The sequence below is a fragment of the Poecilia formosa genome, unplaced genomic scaffold (assembly GCF_000485575.1).
Source record: "Poecilia formosa unplaced genomic scaffold, Poecilia_formosa-5.1.2 Scaffold69, whole genome shotgun sequence".
In the NCBI taxonomy this organism is placed as follows: Eukaryota; Metazoa; Chordata; class Actinopteri; order Cyprinodontiformes; family Poeciliidae; genus Poecilia; species Poecilia formosa.
Window position 1 is genome coordinate 2,299,822 of NW_006800008.1, and position 17,169 is coordinate 2,316,990.

The 17,169-nt window shown below is 40.4% G+C and overlaps 1 protein-coding gene across 4 annotated transcripts in view; it reads left to right on the forward strand.

Annotated features, from left to right (window-relative positions):
* Nucleotides 1-14,467, forward strand: part of nup37 (nucleoporin 37) — an 18,126-nt gene extending 3,659 nt beyond the window's left edge. For all 4 annotated transcript variants that reach the window (XM_007555317.2, XM_007555316.2, XM_016673062.1 and 1 more), the window contains exons 4-10: nt 5,019-5,091; nt 5,263-5,357; nt 11,374-11,464; nt 12,565-12,749; nt 12,821-12,871; nt 14,107-14,200; nt 14,277-14,467. In XM_007555317.2, the coding sequence (XP_007555379.1) occupies nt 5,019-5,091; nt 5,263-5,357; nt 11,374-11,464; nt 12,565-12,749; nt 12,821-12,871; nt 14,107-14,200; nt 14,277-14,390 (703 nt within the window). In that variant the 3' untranslated portion in view covers nt 14,391-14,467. The remainder of the gene's footprint in view (nt 1-5,018; nt 5,092-5,262; nt 5,358-11,373; nt 11,465-12,564; nt 12,750-12,820; nt 12,872-14,106; nt 14,201-14,276) is intronic.
* The last annotated feature ends 2,702 nt before the right edge of the window (nt 14,468-17,169 follow it).

Consider the following 17,169-nt stretch of genomic DNA (forward strand, 5'->3'; position numbering starts at 1 on the left):
GCTGAAAGTAAGGTTTAATATCTGCCTGATTGGAAAAGACTCGCCCTCTTCCTCTTCTAATGTAATTGAATTAATTTTGTTTCCTGTGACAGTTGAACTGCAAGGATAAAAATGTGACGTATAGGGAAGAAAAGCTTCTTTCTGGATTAAAGTAAACGACCTCAAAGCTATTACTTCTACAGCTCTGGAAAAAATTAAGAGACCACTTAAAATGATCAGTTTCTCTGATTTTACTTCTTTTTATAAGTATATGTTTGAAGAAAATGAACATTGTTTTTTTATTTTATGAACTATTGATATGTCTCTTAAATTCCAAGCAAAAATGTAGTATTGCAGAAAAATAACAAAAAAGATGTAGAGCTTTCAAACCTCAAATAATGCAAAGAAAACAAGTTCATGCTCATTTAGAAACAACAATACGGATGTTTTAACTCAGAAATCAATATTTGGTGGAAAAACCAGGAGGTTTTCAATGCGGGTCAGTGCTTTGGGCTGCCGTTTTTCCATATATATATATAGATAGATAGATAGATAGATAAAATGGATATAAATATAGAAATATAACCAATTTTCCCCCACCTTACTTCACCTCTGATTTGAATTAATTCAACTCGCGTCACTAAATTTGCTTCGCAACCAGATCCCTTCAGTTGGTCAGTTTTCAGCAATGAACAGGAAGCGTAAAAGGAGCAATCAGTTTTCTAAGTGATGTAGCAGTGCTGGATCGCTCCAACTCATCATAAATCGGATGAAACGCTGCAGGAAGCCGCTTCAGGCTGCAGGCGGCGGATCAAACCTGTCACCAGTCTCTAACAGAGATGGGAAATACGAGCTCAGCCTGTGATGCTTTCCACCACTTTTAGCAACAATCCCACCTCATGGTGTGTTTGTGAAATAATTTGACCTATAAACTCCTCTGAACAAGCATTTTAATCAGAAAACAACAAAAAATATCACAAATGAGCAAATAATTGATTATTGGTTTAGTCAAGAGGTGTTCAATGTGTGGTTTGTGGGCCATTTTAGGCCCCTGAACTGAATTTTTTTTTTCTTGTTACCAGTCCATGCAATTCAAGAATTCTTACTTCCTTATTAAAATATTATTGCATTCTTCCTGAGGTACAACACTAAGTATTTGTCCTTTAAAATAGTTATTTTTAAATGAGAAGACATCTATTCAGTGACTTTTACTCAAAGCACTCTTTGTTGAGCTTAAATCTGCTTTTTGATTGATTGATTAAAATTTAAAGAAACATTTATACGGAGGAAGAATAGGGCCACTAGAAAAAGAAAAGAAAAGAATTTACTTTTCTTTGAATTTGGAGAAAAAAAGTCAGAATTCCACTTTTCAGGATTTACCACTTTAAAAACAAACGGAGAACCTGGTGGTCCCAAGGTAGAGAATTAGGACTGGATCTTCCGAGGTCTGACACAGGACCACTTGTCAAGTTTTGGTGCATTCAAGTTTTGGTGCATTCACACCAATCCTGTTTAGTTCGCTTTAATCCAACTTCAGTTTATCTGTCTGGAAAGTTTGGTTTGTTTGGGGAAGTGTGATTGTGCAATGGACCAAAAATAGCTAACTCGAGTCTGCCTACAAATCTAGTTGTCGATTAAAGAGAGCTCTGGTTTGTTCCGTATGTGGATACAAGTAGACCAGACTGGGTTATAGTGCAGGGCATTCTGGGTAAGTATAAGTAAAACAAACACGAGAGTCTAGCTCTAGCAGGATAAAAGACAAAAGAGATATCCTACAACCGCTAAATGTGACGCCACTCCATTTTTGTCTTCATTTTGCGAAAGGAAGTTGCACTCATGTCTTCTTCGGAGGTTATCTTGTTGTTTCCTTCAGTGGTTATTGGTGCAGCGCCACCACAGGCGAGGAGAGGAACAGGTTTTTCAGCTAGTCCGTTTGACAGCGCAGCGTGAAAACGAACCACATCAGCTAAAAATGTAACAAATCGAACGAATCCATCAGTCTATTAGGTGTAAAAACACACTCAGTGTTGGAGTGCTATTGGGTGTGGTCTGCTGCTGCTGTAGCTCAGCTGCATCAAAGTTTGATCTGTTCTCTGCTCACCGGTTGTGTTCTGCACACCCTGATTGTAAGAGTGGGTATCTGTCGTCTCAAACAAGTCTGCCCACTCACCACATCAGCAACCACCTGAAAATCTTCAGAAACTCGTCTTCACTACTAAGTGCTTCGATTTCCTGCCATGTGGTGACCGATTTGCTGTTTTTCTGAAAAACCAAATGAAGAGGTGTTGTTTAGGACAGTGGGGTTAGTGTGTGGTGGTATGTCCGTAGCGGTGTAGTGTGGGGTATTACATAAGATGTCATCAAACTGTTGTTGGAGGATTAGAGGGTGTCGAGCCATCCGCCGCTTCCGCCCTGAAAAGCCGACATCTGTGACTTTTAAAATAACAGGATCGTTTTATTTATTTCTTTTCTCTCTGGGAGAGCGCGTCAGTCACGCTGTCCGAAAGTATTCATCAGCACTCCTCGCTGTCACACGTCCAGGACCGCGGCCAAGTTGTTTCAGGTGGGGAGTAGCCCAGCGAGGGATTATTAGAAAGTAGAGTTTCCACCTGATTGGAGCTGTGGATGTGAAGGATCTGCATTCCCCCTGGAGGCACGCAGGCTCTGTGTAATTGGAAAGGAAAGGCAGCGCTAATTCCTGGCCTTCTGTGGTTTACTCCACAGGACCCTCGAGCCAGCGCTGTGACGTGCGCACATGTTATTGTGCTGATGAGAACCCGCTCAGGTTCAAGCTCTCCCTTCAGTCGGCACGTAGCTGTGCCTTCCAGGAAAAGTCCAGCGTTCTCACGGGCTTGATGGGAGGCGAGGGGCGTGCGAGGGGGGTAGGCGGCTGAGCTGCCACCACTGCAGCTTGTGTTGAAAAACAGGCCTGACGTCTATTAAAACCACTGACTTCCACCGCACATGCAAATTTTTCAAGCTTGGCTGTCATCTAGTAAATACAGCGGCCAGCGTGGAGCAACAGGCTCTTCTTCGAGAGTCGACACCCAAACCATGGAGGGCAAATTCACGGTCTTCCCAGGATGGCCACAGATGGGATTAACAGGAATACAGAGTCAGTACTCATCAGTAAATTATAGGAGGCAGCTTCATCAGAACTTCATTAAAGACCTATTTTTCTTAGGTCTATACAAAACATCTTTATTACTTTTTTTTGTTTTTTTTTTTGCACAAAGTCATTCTTAGATAAATCTGCATATTTTGAGCTCCTATCAGGGTGAGCTGTTTTAGGGCCTCTGCCACTTTAAATCCGAATAGTCTGCTGGCCACGCCCCACAAATCATCATTTACACTCATACGTGAAAATGGCTGCAGACAGATGCACAATTATACACCCGTACATCTTTGAAAAGCATTAGAAGAGCCTCCTGCTCAACAAACAAGACTGTAGCAAGTGGTTTCTGGATGGTAAGTCGACAACCAATCACTCTGTTCAGCGAAACAGCGGTAAAATCACCTGACCAAACATACTGGAACTTCACTGGGGTTGCTAGGTAACGAGCTTGGCTTCTGGGGTTGCTAGGCAACAGAGAAAACGCCTGCTGATTTGTGATGTTACATTCGGAAGGTTTCTAAAATGGCTCATTTTCCAGACACCAAGAAACATAAACTTTTAACAAACCGGCTTGGTGTTTATTTTATTTCTAATTTTTTACGCTCTTGGGATGTTTTTAGAAGAAGCAGAAACACAAATGGACATACAAAAACATGCAAAGTGTGAATTTTGAACAATACGTGTCCTTTAAAAACGCCTAATTAAAACAAGACGTGTCTATTGGACTTATTCCTGATCAAATCTACGATGTCTAAAGCTCCTCTAAAAGATAGCTCCTGTCAAAGGTGTTAGCGCTAGCATGAACGTCGTAGTACTGCTAATCAGTGATGATGGTAGATCTCTAAGGATTACAAAGTGCTAACAAGCTGCCAAAGCAGAGATCATTGGATCGTCTGAGGGTCAATCTGTGACGTAGAGCTACTGGTTTTAGATATGCTAGATTTAGTTGTTCATTAATCACTATACATGTTTCTACAGTTGCAAGAAGAAGGCCTTTAAAGCATGGCGGAGATGTTGAAGCAACATTAGAGCACCAAGTGTTTATTAGATTTGAAAAATGTTGGACTTCCTGAAGACGTTTTTAACCTCAGTTAAAAATGGCTTCCCTGACCTACAATAGGTCTGTTTGTAACCTTTTTCATCAGATTTTCAGACTATAAGGGGTTTTTTTTCCTTCTGAAGGAAGATGAGCTTTTGTATTTAAATGAAAGTTTAAAGATGATAAATTAAGTTAGTTTCCTTGTGAAAAATGAGTAGAAACCCATTTCTTTGGTACTAAAGTATTTCCTGAAATGTCAGAAATGCACTTTTATGATCAGCAGATAAAAAGTGATGAATTTTTAATTATTATTTAGGGGAAAACACTGTTGTTGATGGCTTTTAAAGTGTTTTCTGTCTCACACCAGTGTGCAAATGTTCTTTTAAAGGAAAGCCGACGTGCCAAAACGTTCAGGCTGTAACGTTCTAGCGCCTGCGCGCGTTTCATCTAACCTGCTGCAGAGGCAAAGCTGTCTGAAGGATATTTATAATGACATCATGCCAAATTCATCTGCCTGCGCCTGAAAATGTGTGAAGCGCTGTCTGTTTATACTGGTGATGCGTGTGTGTTTTTCCTGTCATAAGTGAGTTAGTATAATTGTGTGAGTAATTGCAGGCGCTGGTGTGTACGAGGACTGATTAGAGGGGAAAGTCCTCTCCGCGGCTCGGCACCGGGTTTCCAACAAAGACACGCGTAGATGGCGTGAGCCGTCTTGTTTTTCTCCGTGTTTATCTTCGAATATCCCTGGCAGCGTTCCCCCGCCGACGATCCCGTTCCAAGTTCCTGCCACACACAGACTCTGATTCGGAGATGTCGTCTGTCACCCAGGGTGTTTTTTTGTTCCCTCTTTTTGTTTATTGTTACGTCTTCTCTTCCTCTCTGCAGGTTCTGCACGGCGGCGGCCGACAGAAAACTACGCCTGCTGACTTCTGATCTGCAGGATCAGAACGAAGTCAAGGTATCCCAACATCTGGAACTGCTCTCGTCTTCAGACGGGGAGCTTTCTCTCTACTTAGCGCAGACATTTGCTACTTAGTTAAACAGGAAATGTAACCACACACACACGGAAAGCAGATATGTGGCCAGCTCTGCTCAGTTTTACTGACTGTCTCCTCTCTGCTTCGCCCAGGTGATGGAGGGCCACGGCAGCTACATTAACCATTTGGTGTTCGAGCCCACCGAGGGGAAACAGATCGCTTCCGTCAGCGATGACCACACTTGCAGGTCCGAGCCGTTTGGTTTCCGCTCCTCCGCGTGTTCCCAGCTTCTGATTTTCAGTCCTGTTCTTTGTTAATGGTGCAGAAAGTCCTGACTGGGTTTCCACGGTGAAACCCGATGCTAAGCACAACATGCTCCGCTGAGCTGCTTTGTAGCATTTCTGGCTAATTTGTTAAATATGGAAAGCCAATTAGCTGCACAGAGGATTTTTCCCCTCTAAGGGGGGAAGAGTTTGTAACGAAGTTCCTAAATTTTCCTCTTCAATTAAGGTTGGGAGAGGGGAAAAACTGTGTCAGTAGCCAGGGTCAGTGGAGGGACAGAACCTGAACAGGAAGCTGCAGCTCGCAGCATCGTTTCTTTCCAACCTTTTCTAGTTCAACCATCAATCTAATGATTTCCACCTCTAATTGGGCCGTAAACATTTTATCGGAACCTCTATCGTTTTACACCTTCTTTCACGTTTTCAACTGTAAACCAATTACAAAGTCCAAAATCAAAATGGTAACACTAACATTTCTTTGGGCTGCCTTTAGCATCACCTACTGCTTGGTGTAATTGTTTATTGGGCTCACATTGTTGCCGTAGTAACCCCAGTTTATTACATTTTAGCATTGCCTCCACAGGCTGCTAAAGTAGGCACTAGGCATCATGGGAAAATCACTTCACCTGCCTCGCTTCTTACCCTCAAGGTAAATCTCAAACTTCCATCTCTTTAGAGTTCAGCCTTTATGTTGTTTTCTCTAGTTGCTCTGAAAAAACAAAAAAACAAACCATCATCCTACCACCACTTCCTGTCATCTTCTTTGTCGTTTCCTCCAGTAGTAACATCCGGCTGTTGATCATGTGACTCATATGATTCAAAAAATGTGTTTCCATTGAGAAATACTGCAAAAATTTGTGCAAAAACAGTTTGTTGTTCTTTCCATTAAGCAAATTAATTTTCGTAAGTTCAGGTTATGCAATAGAAACGCAGGGAGTGATTAGTGGTTTTCTTAAGGTTACACCGTTGTTCGTTCCCAATCTCTTGAGTTGTGCATGTGGAAATTCTTCTACCTTCAGTAATTTCCTTGATTATATTTACCGGATTGTATTAATGCTCATCCATCCGTCCGTGTTTATGATAATTTTTTTCCCAGGCTCCATATTTAATACCTTGCCACTCTTAAATGATCTGCAATAACTCCATACTAAACTATTGAGCTACAAAATTTTAACTTTAGTTAGAAAGCTGAACTGAATTGGACTAATAGTTGACGTGGATTTTGTTTTTACTTTCCTATTCCTGCTTTGTGGGCCTAATTAGTTTATTAAAATAAATTTGGATAAAAATGAAAGCTTAATTATTTGAATGGTCCTTAAAACATTGAAACACTCGATGCAAAATGCATTTTTATCAGTTAATCAGAGGAAACACTTGGTAATTGCCCTGGATCACACCAGATTAAAATCCCTCCTCCTGAACCGCTTCCCCTCCCTCCGCCGGGCGTCCAGAGAAAACAGGAGAGCGCTCCATCTGCTGAAAGATTTAAACGCTGTCATGATGAGAAAATACGGGACGCAGGAGGAAGAGCGGGGCGGAAATATTAGGACAGATCAGGTTAGCAGCGGAGGAGCGACCTTCCAGTCAGCCCACACAAACCGAGCGCCGATCACAGAGCAGCTGCCGCTCAGAAAGGGAGGAAGGGAGGTTTATGTCAGCATGTGTCAGTTCACGACCTCTCTGTCAGTCTGTTGGCTTTGGCAGGACAGCCTCCACTATAAGTTTGCTTAGTTTTGTCATCGCCGTCTCCTGCGGCGTTGGGAACTCTGCTGTAGTCAGTATGCAACCTGACGCCGCTGCATCAAGGCGGGGAGCCGCACTCCACTTCCTCGGGCAGGATGGAGTCTGAGCCGCGCTGCTGGTGGAGCAGGGTGGAGTCAAAGGGGCGAGGGAGGGGGGCGTGCCACCTAGAGGTCAGAAGGCCGCACTGCAGGGTCCTGGGAGGATCTGGAGTTGACGGAGTTCGCGACTGAACTCAGATAACACACACCTGCAGCTCTGAGCTGGGCTTGATCCAGATCCTGGAGCCTTATCTGCGTCTGCATGTGTTCTGTTAGGGAAAACACGTCACAGCTGCCATATTATCTCATCCCTTCTGAATGAAGCGGTTGGAGCCTTTTCACTTTAAATGTATCTATTAAACAGACAGTTTCAATCAAATATTCAGTACAATCACGTAGGGGCATTTATTGTATCGTTTATCAAAAACATGCACTGATTTGATATTAATATCTGCATTGAAAAAATAATACATCGTATTGGTGCAGATCTTTTCAGTCTAATTCTATGCTTTGTCCTTTATTATGATTTATTTTACATTATATTTAAATTCATAATTGCACTTCCTGAACCATTTAAAATAATGTTGCAGCTTATTTTCACATCAAGATAGTCAATGTATTGTTTCAGTTTTTTTTTATTATTTACTTTACTCCTAATTTAACTGACTGAACAAATTAAAATTGTTTTTGTTTTTTACGTTTTTGACCAACCTTGAGAAGTTACTGGTGTTTTAAAGTGTGCTGTACTGGTGCAGAGTTATCAAATAAAGCTTTAATTAAGTACATTTATATCTGTGTTTAAAAAAAAATAAACATTTTAAGTCAGTTTAGTACTGTTTACTAATAAACCCTCTGTATTGATAACAGAAGTGAAAAAAGTTGATCATTATCGTGATAAATTTCTGATTATGATGATGATTTTGATTTATGGTTGTCATGATAAATTCCATGTTAGTTATTTTCTCCACTGTTTGATCATTAAAATGATCAAACAGTTTGATCATTTAAACAGTAATCAGTCTTTCTCAATGCTGACAGAATTATTTTATGAACTTATGTACAAGTAATATATTTCAACTTGGGCTGGAAGAAAAATTAATAACAATATATATCGGGATAGACGTGTGATCAAATCCGATCCAGAACCGCACAGCATTCTGGGAAAGTAGGCAGAAAAAGGACTTTAGCCGCTCAACCAATCACAGCAGCTAAGCAAAGTTAGTGGAATCAACTCACTCACTCTTTGGTTACCTAGCAACTCACTCGTTCCTTGGTTACCTAGCAACAGCCTGTTTAGTAACTTGCGCAGCAGCGGTTTAAGGTTTCGCCGCTGTACCTCATAACTACCTGAAAAGAAAAAAAACAACAGTGGGGAGTGAAAACTGTGGATAAAACAATAAATGTTTGCAGTATTTTAGATCTTTAAAACAACAGAAAAAAATAATCAATAATTATCAATATCGACTGATACGTTTTTTTAGCCGTACTTATCTAAGCATATTCTTCTGGGAAACATTTATTCTGTGGAGGAAAATGGCAAAAAAGAAGAAAAAAACCATGCTCACTGGAAGGAAGCAGACTCCTGATTTACACAGTTTGACCCTGTTAGCTCCGTCCAGAGACCCACTTTTAATTATTTACCCTTCTCCCTTCAAGAGCACCGGCTCTCGTTTCCCCACTTACTGGAAGCACAGAGCAAACTGTGAGGCCTCTGCTGTTTTCCTTCACACTTTGATAAGACAATACAGGACCTCAGGCGACCTTTTCAACTCTGCAGTGCATGGAGGCAGAGTGCCGTCGCCTTACGTCTTTCACCTCTTCCTGCAGAGGTTCTGTTTTTGTGGAGAGCCGCTGCTCTCCGTTCGCAGGGCAGCGTGGTTGACCAAAAGTTTGGCTGTTGGTGGTATTGCGTGCGATTGAGCTCCGCTTGGCAACCGGTCAGAAAGAACAGGGTGTAGTTGTTGTTTCCCTCATGCGGTCTAGTGGGTTTCTTCTCCACAAGCGAAAAGAAGCCCTGAGTTTTGACGGGACTCTGTTCTCGCAGGAGACACGGGGAATGTCCTCACTCACGCCACAGGAACAAAGCAACCTCCTCTATAAAAGTATTAATGCCTCAAACATATTCACTTTTTAAAATGCCAGAACCACAAACTTCAGTCTATCTTCTTAGGATTTTAGGTGATAAAAAATACAAAGTAATCAATAAATGTGGAAGAACAGTGTTTGGTGGTCAGGATAAATAAATGAGATAAATTATATAAAATTAAGGCCTTTATATCAATTATATTAATCCCAAGTCTTAAATTTTGTCGTGGCAGAACAATTCAATCCTATATAGTTTATTTAGTATTTTTTTCAAATATACTAAATATAGCAAAATATACTAATATAGCAAAATTATGCGTCGTGTGCAGACGTCTTCACTCACTGCGTTCTGTGACTCTAGGTAATTAAGGCTACTAATAACAAGATGCTAATGCTTGCTTGCTAGCTAGCAAACTGCTAGCTAGCAAGCAAGCAGTTTGCTTGCTTGCTAGCAAGCAAGCAAACAAACAAGCTGTTGGTGCAAACAAGGTGGAGCAAGCAAACAAACAAGCTGTTAGCAGCTGGTAGCCAAATATGCTGTGAGTCATGGACAGACATGACTAAACTAAGATGGTTAAACTGGTTAGCAAGTAAACAAACAAGCTGTTAGTTATTAGTTGGCCATTAGGCTGTGACTCAAGCTTGTTTGTTTGTTAAGCAAACAAACAAGCTGTTGGCAGCTGGTAGCCAAATATCATGCTGTGAGTCAAGCTGCTAATGGCTTTAGCAGCCATCATATGGCTCTCTAGCTGGCTATCTAGAGAGCCAGGTAGCTCTATCTACCTAGGTAGCTCTCAGAAGTAAAACAAGCAGCTCTCAAGCTAAGTAGCTAACAAGCCGTGATATAGGTCTTAGATTTTATTCATAGTGGTCTCAAGTTAAATTTGAGTTGGTGAAACCTGCATGAACCCTGGGTGGTTCTAACATTAATTTTACAAATAAAAATCTGAAAGGTGTGGCTTGCAATTGCACCTAGCCCCCTAGAAATACTTTGTGTAACCACCTTTTGCTTCGATTACAACTGCAAGACTGATGGAGTTTATTTCTAGCAGTTGTATGTATATGGAAAGATTTTTGTTTTTGCTGCACTTTGTTGCAAAACTTTGCAGCAACTCTGTGAAACATAATGCTGCCACCACCATGTTTCACAATGGAGAAGTTGTATACGGGGTGGAGTTCCTTGTTTTTATTTTTAAAATATTTTGTCATCAATTTTATGTGCGTTTTCATGTAGATATGTCGCATAAAATCCCCTATCTTGATAAAACGGGACAATGTTCAAGGAGTGTAAATATTTTTATAGAGAAATTTGTGTCTAAATGCTCTTCTGAGGACATTTCTTAGACTTTAGTAGCATTCCAGTGTTTTCTTCTCGTCCTGTAACTCTTCGGCTGCGGCTAAACATGAATCCAGAATCGGGGAACAACAGAGGTCAGGATGTGATTTCTGTTTCATTTTCACCGAATTTCGGTCCCGCTCGCCTTCCTCCGCCTGACGTAAGTGAGCCGCCCACATCCAAACACCGGCTGCCATCCGGATGAAGCGTAGCGCGGCTCCGGCTGTCGTTTCCCTCTGTCAGGGAAGGAAATAAAAACTCCTTTTCCCTGGAAAAGTGGGAAGCGTGTGTTCATCATAAGAAAACAGCGGAGGTTTGATGAATTAGGGGCAGCGTAACCTAGAATGTGATCCATTAAAGCCCTGTTGTGCAATCTCAATGCTCTAAAAAGGGGATAATTGGGCGTACTGTTTGTGAAAAAAGGATTATTTGGGATTATATCAGTCAGAGTCGAGGATGTTTGTAAATGAGGAGCATTGGAAAGCGAATTCCTTCTGTTATTATTACATAAGCATCTGAGTCTGGTTCCTAGGTTTAGGCTATATTTAGGCGTTAATTAGGAGAAAGCGCTGTTCTTTTGCAGGTTTCAGACCAAAAGCTGTTCTCATGTCAACAAGAATTAGTCTGTCACATCGCTAATTGCAGAAGATTAATCTCACACAGGCTTGTTTTTCTCCCAATCATTTCTAAAATCAAAGTAGGTCAAACAACAAGTATTTTTAGTATTTTTAGTGAAGTATTTTAATTGTGTTAATTTCCCCGGTGGTGTTGTGTCGGCAGGCTGTGGGACCTGGACGGGAATGAAACGGCCGTCCTAAGACTTCGCTCTCCGGGTATGAGCGTCTGCTGGCACCCACAGGATGTATTCAAGGTGGGAGGAAGTTGTTTTGAACTATTTTTAACATACTATTTTAGTCTCAGAGGAGCTAAATAAACCTTTGTCCTTCGACTAAAACACAAGCTGTTTCTTCTGTCTGAATAAATTAAGTTTATTTTCGTGAGAAACACATTGAAATCACTTCTATAGCACAGATAACCCATATTTGAATGAATAGTTATATGTTTATTTCTTAGGTTTAGCTTTTCAGGACATAAGAACATTGATTTGTTCCCAATAAAAGCCCAGATCATCATCCCTACACCACCGTGCTTGACTGTTGCAGGGTTTTCTGTCAGAAAAATTTTAGCTTTCCCTGGATGTTTTTTATTTCTTCTTTCTGTTTAACGTGATGAACAAACTCTGAGTCTCAAAAAACTGCAGTTTCATGACTTTTTTTTACTTTAAATTCTTGTTGAGCTTAACCTGTGCATATTAAACGATGCTAATTTTTTTTTCAGTGTTTCCCTCAGTGAATTATAAGCCTGGCGGCCCACCAGGCTTTACTTGGGCCCCCAACAGGCTAAGCACAGCTTATTTATTTTAGTTTTTTAAGACATTACAGTTAATATTCAAGCATTAATCTTCCAATAGCACATGATTATCAAGTGATATTTTCATATTTCCTGTCAACTTTTAACATTTTTAACTCAAAAGCACGGCACTCCGCTGAATGAGTGACTGCGTTAACAACCCAACAACGCTTAGCAACTTTTCTGGGGGAAACCTTGTAATTGAATTGCTTTTGTTGGTACTAATGACAACAAACTATGCTTTAAGTACTGCTTTATTAAGACATGATCACTATTCAAGCAGCAGAGAAGTAATTTTATAAAAACTCAATGTTTTTTCCATCATTTATATGTGGAAAGTGATACTAAAGATGTGTTGTTTTGCGGATATGTTTAGTTTATCTCTACTTACATCTCCTAAAATCATTCTTTTTGCTGCAGTAGAGACCGTCTCCTTTTGTTTTTTGTGTCTTATCATTAACTTTTACTTGTAACATGCTAACTGGGAGCCGCAGCGTTCAGTTTGCACAAACTGGTGTTTCTGGAGAAACTGACCTCTTCTGGCACGTCTTTGCTGATCAGTTAATGGTGGCGGAGAAGAAGGGGACGATTCGCTTTTACGACCTGGTTACCCAGCAGGCCATTCTGTCGCTGGACTGCGGGCACAGCGGGCCGCTCATGTCCGCTGACTGGTGCCTCACAAATACCATCAAAGTCGGCGCCGTGGTGGGCAATGATTGGCTAATCTGGGACATCACGCGCTCCAGGTGAGGGAAGGACGGGGAGAAGCTTCATTCGTTCATCTACAGAACGTCTAATTTATGTTTTATTCATCCAGTTACCCTCAGGAGAAAAGACCGGCTCATAAAGACAAAGCACGACTTTTCAGGTAAGGAACTTTCTCCTTTATCTCTTAAATTTTGATTCTTAAACAGATCCATGATTAGTGGAACATGTTCGCCTAAATGTGTTGCCATTTTCCTATTAACTAAAAAATTGCTGTTTGTGATACGCCAAAACTAATAATTACTTCAAAAATGTACATCTTTTGTTATATTTTTCACCCCTGGAGGTCGCCATTTCTTCACCCGATGGGTTGATGATGCATTCTGTACTGGAGTTTGCACACAGGAAGGCTAACTTTAACCCAGTAGTTGTTTATCATATTGCGTTTGACTGGAGTAATTTTAGATAATGCCACACTGTGTCACTGTTTAAGAAAAAAAAAAGGTGAATTTGGATAATTTCCCCACATGAAAGAAAGAAGAGCGAAGTGCGAGAGTCAGAGCAGAACACAGCGTCCGAAGGACCTAATCTGTGCTTTCAACATTTCTCTCCAGAAGACTTTGAGTCATTTGTAGGAGCAAAACTAACAAAGGCTCTAACAGGTGATTGTTACCTTAACGAGATAAAAGTAAATGCAGTGTAACACTGCTGAGACAGGCAGAGCTGGACGCTCTTTGAAATGCTAATGGTACTACTGCCTCCGGTACTAAATCCACCGATCCGACCAGACCAAGGCGAGACCCCAAACAGCTGTTACCACGACACCAGACCCTATACAGCACAAGTGATCTGGACACAGAACTATAGAAGTACTTACAGTCCAACCAGAGGAAAGAGTCATTCATTGTTTCATTTATGACGCTAAAGGCAGCAGCAGCTTCTACGGCCAACTTTGTCCTCTTCCTCCCTTTGGTCAACAATAAACAAAGCTGCCAAAACTCCCGTTACACTCCTTGTCATCATCTCATTTCTACGCTACGATCGATTTCAACACTCCGGTTCAAATTGAAAAGGCTTAATAATGTTACTCATCACTGCTTTGGCTGGACGGAGCCAGGCAGTTGGACCAATTTGATGCCATTTACCCAGAATGCATTGCAGCTTGAACAGCATGGCGACTTTCCTTTGACAATATTTTATTAAAATCTATAAAAACTAAATAACCTACAGTACTATTACTGTATTGTTTTTACATCTAAAATAAATATTTTCCAAATAAATTCGATTGTTACAACTAATCATGGATCCTTTAAAACATCAAAATTATCCAAAATTGAAAATATCAACCCTCTTTTGGTCAATATTCAGACTTTTTATAGACACGTCTTTTCTCTTCAGATGGTCCATCGCCAATGAAAACCTCTTCGCCACGACTGGATGTCCTGGAAAAATCAGCAGTCAGGTTTTCATCCATCATCTTGGTCACCCACAGGTAGGTTTTCCATCAACCAGACAGGCAGCTGCTCTTATTTCATTGCCGCTGATGCTTACCTCCTACGTCGTTGCAGCCCATTATGATCGGATCGTCTTCAGTCGGATCGGGCCTCAGTTGGCACCGGATGCTGCCGCTCTGTGTGGTTGGCGGCGACAGGAAGCTCTGCTTTTGGATGACTGAAATGTAGCAACTCTTTGAATGGATGTTTTTGTTGTTGTTGTTGTTGTTGTTGTACATTCAATAAAATATATCTTTTCACAATCATTTATGAATTTGTGTGAAAGTTCATGGAACTGCCTGCATGACGGAGATTTTTTGGATCCTAAAGTTTATAGTTTATACTCCAGTGTTTGGAAGTGGTCCTTTCTCATTTAGCAGCGAACTCTGAAGGAAAAGTACTTAACATTTAGATTTTTTTTTCTAACATTATATTTCACAGAGTTCCTGCCAAGTCTAGACAAGCCTAAAATCTTATTTTACTATTCTCCAGGCCTGGAAAAGTATGGAAAAACTAATGAGATTGTATGAAAACGTGCATTTTCAGGTTTTATTCTCTAATTGTCAAAAAGTTGTCTGCTATTCTTTCCTTTTTATTTTCTATTAGTCTTTCTGGATTACCACAGATATATGGAGAACTTTTATATTTTATTTAAAATACTGGAAACTTCAGTCTGATCAGAGTAGGTAAAATCTTCTGCTCATATTTTCTGTTGACTTTAACAGTAATATATTTAAAATGGTTTTTGTGTTTACAGCCATTTGAAGCAATGATTGACTCCCATTTTCTTCACAAAGTGAAATTTTACAGTTTTAATCATTTCTGTTCTGAAGCACAAGTAGAAGCAACTTCAATTTCTATTAATATAAAAAAGAAAATGCAAGGAATTGACACCATTTTGTCTGAGTGTGGTAATATTAAGGAGTCTTGTCGATGTTTAAAAATGGCGGTCCTGGTGAAGTCTTGTATCGTTTTGGTACTGTGTGAGACTGAGAAGGAAAAGCCCAACCTTTGGATCTGCAGCAGTTGGTGATGATGCAAGACGAGGTAAAGTAATGTACCCTTAAATTACTTTACCTTAAACTAAGTTGATGATTATTCTTTCTTCTGGGGGTCCAATTTCATATAAAATTAGAATTACAAAAAGAAATTCGCTAAATGGAAACACGGCAATTTAGGAAAAAAAGTTTTTGCACTCGAATGTTATTTTTTCGGCTGTATCAAGTTAGCATATTTTGCAGAACTGCAATAGAAACACTTTGAGTTGCATCAACAACCGGATGTTACTACTGCCGGAAAAGACAATGAAGACGACAGGAAGTTGTAGGATGACGGCGCGTTACGTCTTTTTGTGACTTATCATGTGAACAAACTTAATAACGTATGATTTTAATTGCGTTTCTTATTTAATGGAAACATCTGTTTTTCCGATATTAGTTGGTCGTTGACATCACACATGATTTGCATGGATTTTTATTTGTTGCTATTCCAGCTCAACATGTAATAACTTTGGTTACAGTACATGCAACTACTCATTTCTATTTGCAAGCTCAAACCGAACTTTTCCAACATTTTTAAGTACCTGAGTCAGGCCTGTCATTCCCTCTCCAACCCTGTGTTAAACCTGAAATGTCATGTTGGAGCTGCGGAGCTGGGAATGTTCTCATTTCTTTGACAGGCAGTCTCCTGTTTCCACACATGTTGCAGGATCAGTGCTAACAGAGCTGCTCATTGTGCTGAAACACACTGGGATGTATTGTGCAGCCGTTCGTCTAAATGACAGATCGAAGTGAGAAGAGGCAGCAAGAAGCACCGTTCCTTCAAATCTCCTCACCAGCCTTGTATGTTTCTTGGACTGGGCCGTTCACTGCCGTCCGCTGAAGCAAAACGTGCCACTGCTACTTTGTTTGAATGAGTCCAATGTTTTCTCTTGAATCTCACGACTCATGGACGCCATCTGTTGCCTGACAATCAGTACAACACCTCTTTCTGAACATCTTCTGGTCTTTCCCGTAAGCTCGTCCTCGGATGCTTACCTTTTTGTTCTGAAAGAAAGTTTTCATGCCTCACAAGCAATTCGATCTTTCGCCTTGGTGTGCACACTAATAACAAACTGTGAAATGGGATAAAAGTGTGCTCAGAGTTCCTCAAAACCGGCTTTCCTCTAATCTTCCCCTCAGATAACTTTAATCCCTGACTCAACACAAAGAGAGCTAGCAGAAATAATGAGGAGCGTGATGTGAGAAGATGGAGATTACGGCTCTTTGAAGCTGGTTTGTTTGCAGACCTTTCCCAGGATGAAACGATTCATTTTGATCTTGATCAGATGAAGAGAATCAATGGGAAAAATAGTTAGCTGACGCTGCTTTTTGTGTGGAGTTTGATCAGCTAAACTGCATATACTAAAGATGCATTATTCATAAACAGTCCAGGGAAGAGGTTGGGCTTTTTAAGGCATGATTAAATGTAAAATTTTGATATTATTCAAACACAAAACGCTGTCGCCTTTTAAACCAACCTAGGCCTATGTGAAAATGTGATCACCTGCCATTTAATTAACTTTTAAGATCAAGAAATTAAAATTGAACCAACAAAAATAGGGTTAAAGATCTCAAAAGTAACTCATCATGCCCTGATCTAATAAAATTCAAAACAGAATTTTTTACATTTATCATTTCAAAGCCTTTGGGACTCCAGTGAACCATAGTGAAAGCCATTACCCACAAACAGTCATACAGTACACCAGAATGAAAGGTTTGGAGTGGCTAAATCAAAGTCTGGACAGAAATTCAATTGAGATTCTATGGTATGACCTTCAACAGACCGTTCAGGGTATAAAAAAAACCTTCATTGTTGTTGAATTAAACCAATTCAGGTAGGAAAAGTGCGACTAAATTCTAGTTTTCACAAACACTTGATGGAAGTTGTTGCCACCAAGTCAGGCCTTCAGAGTATCAGGTATTTAAAT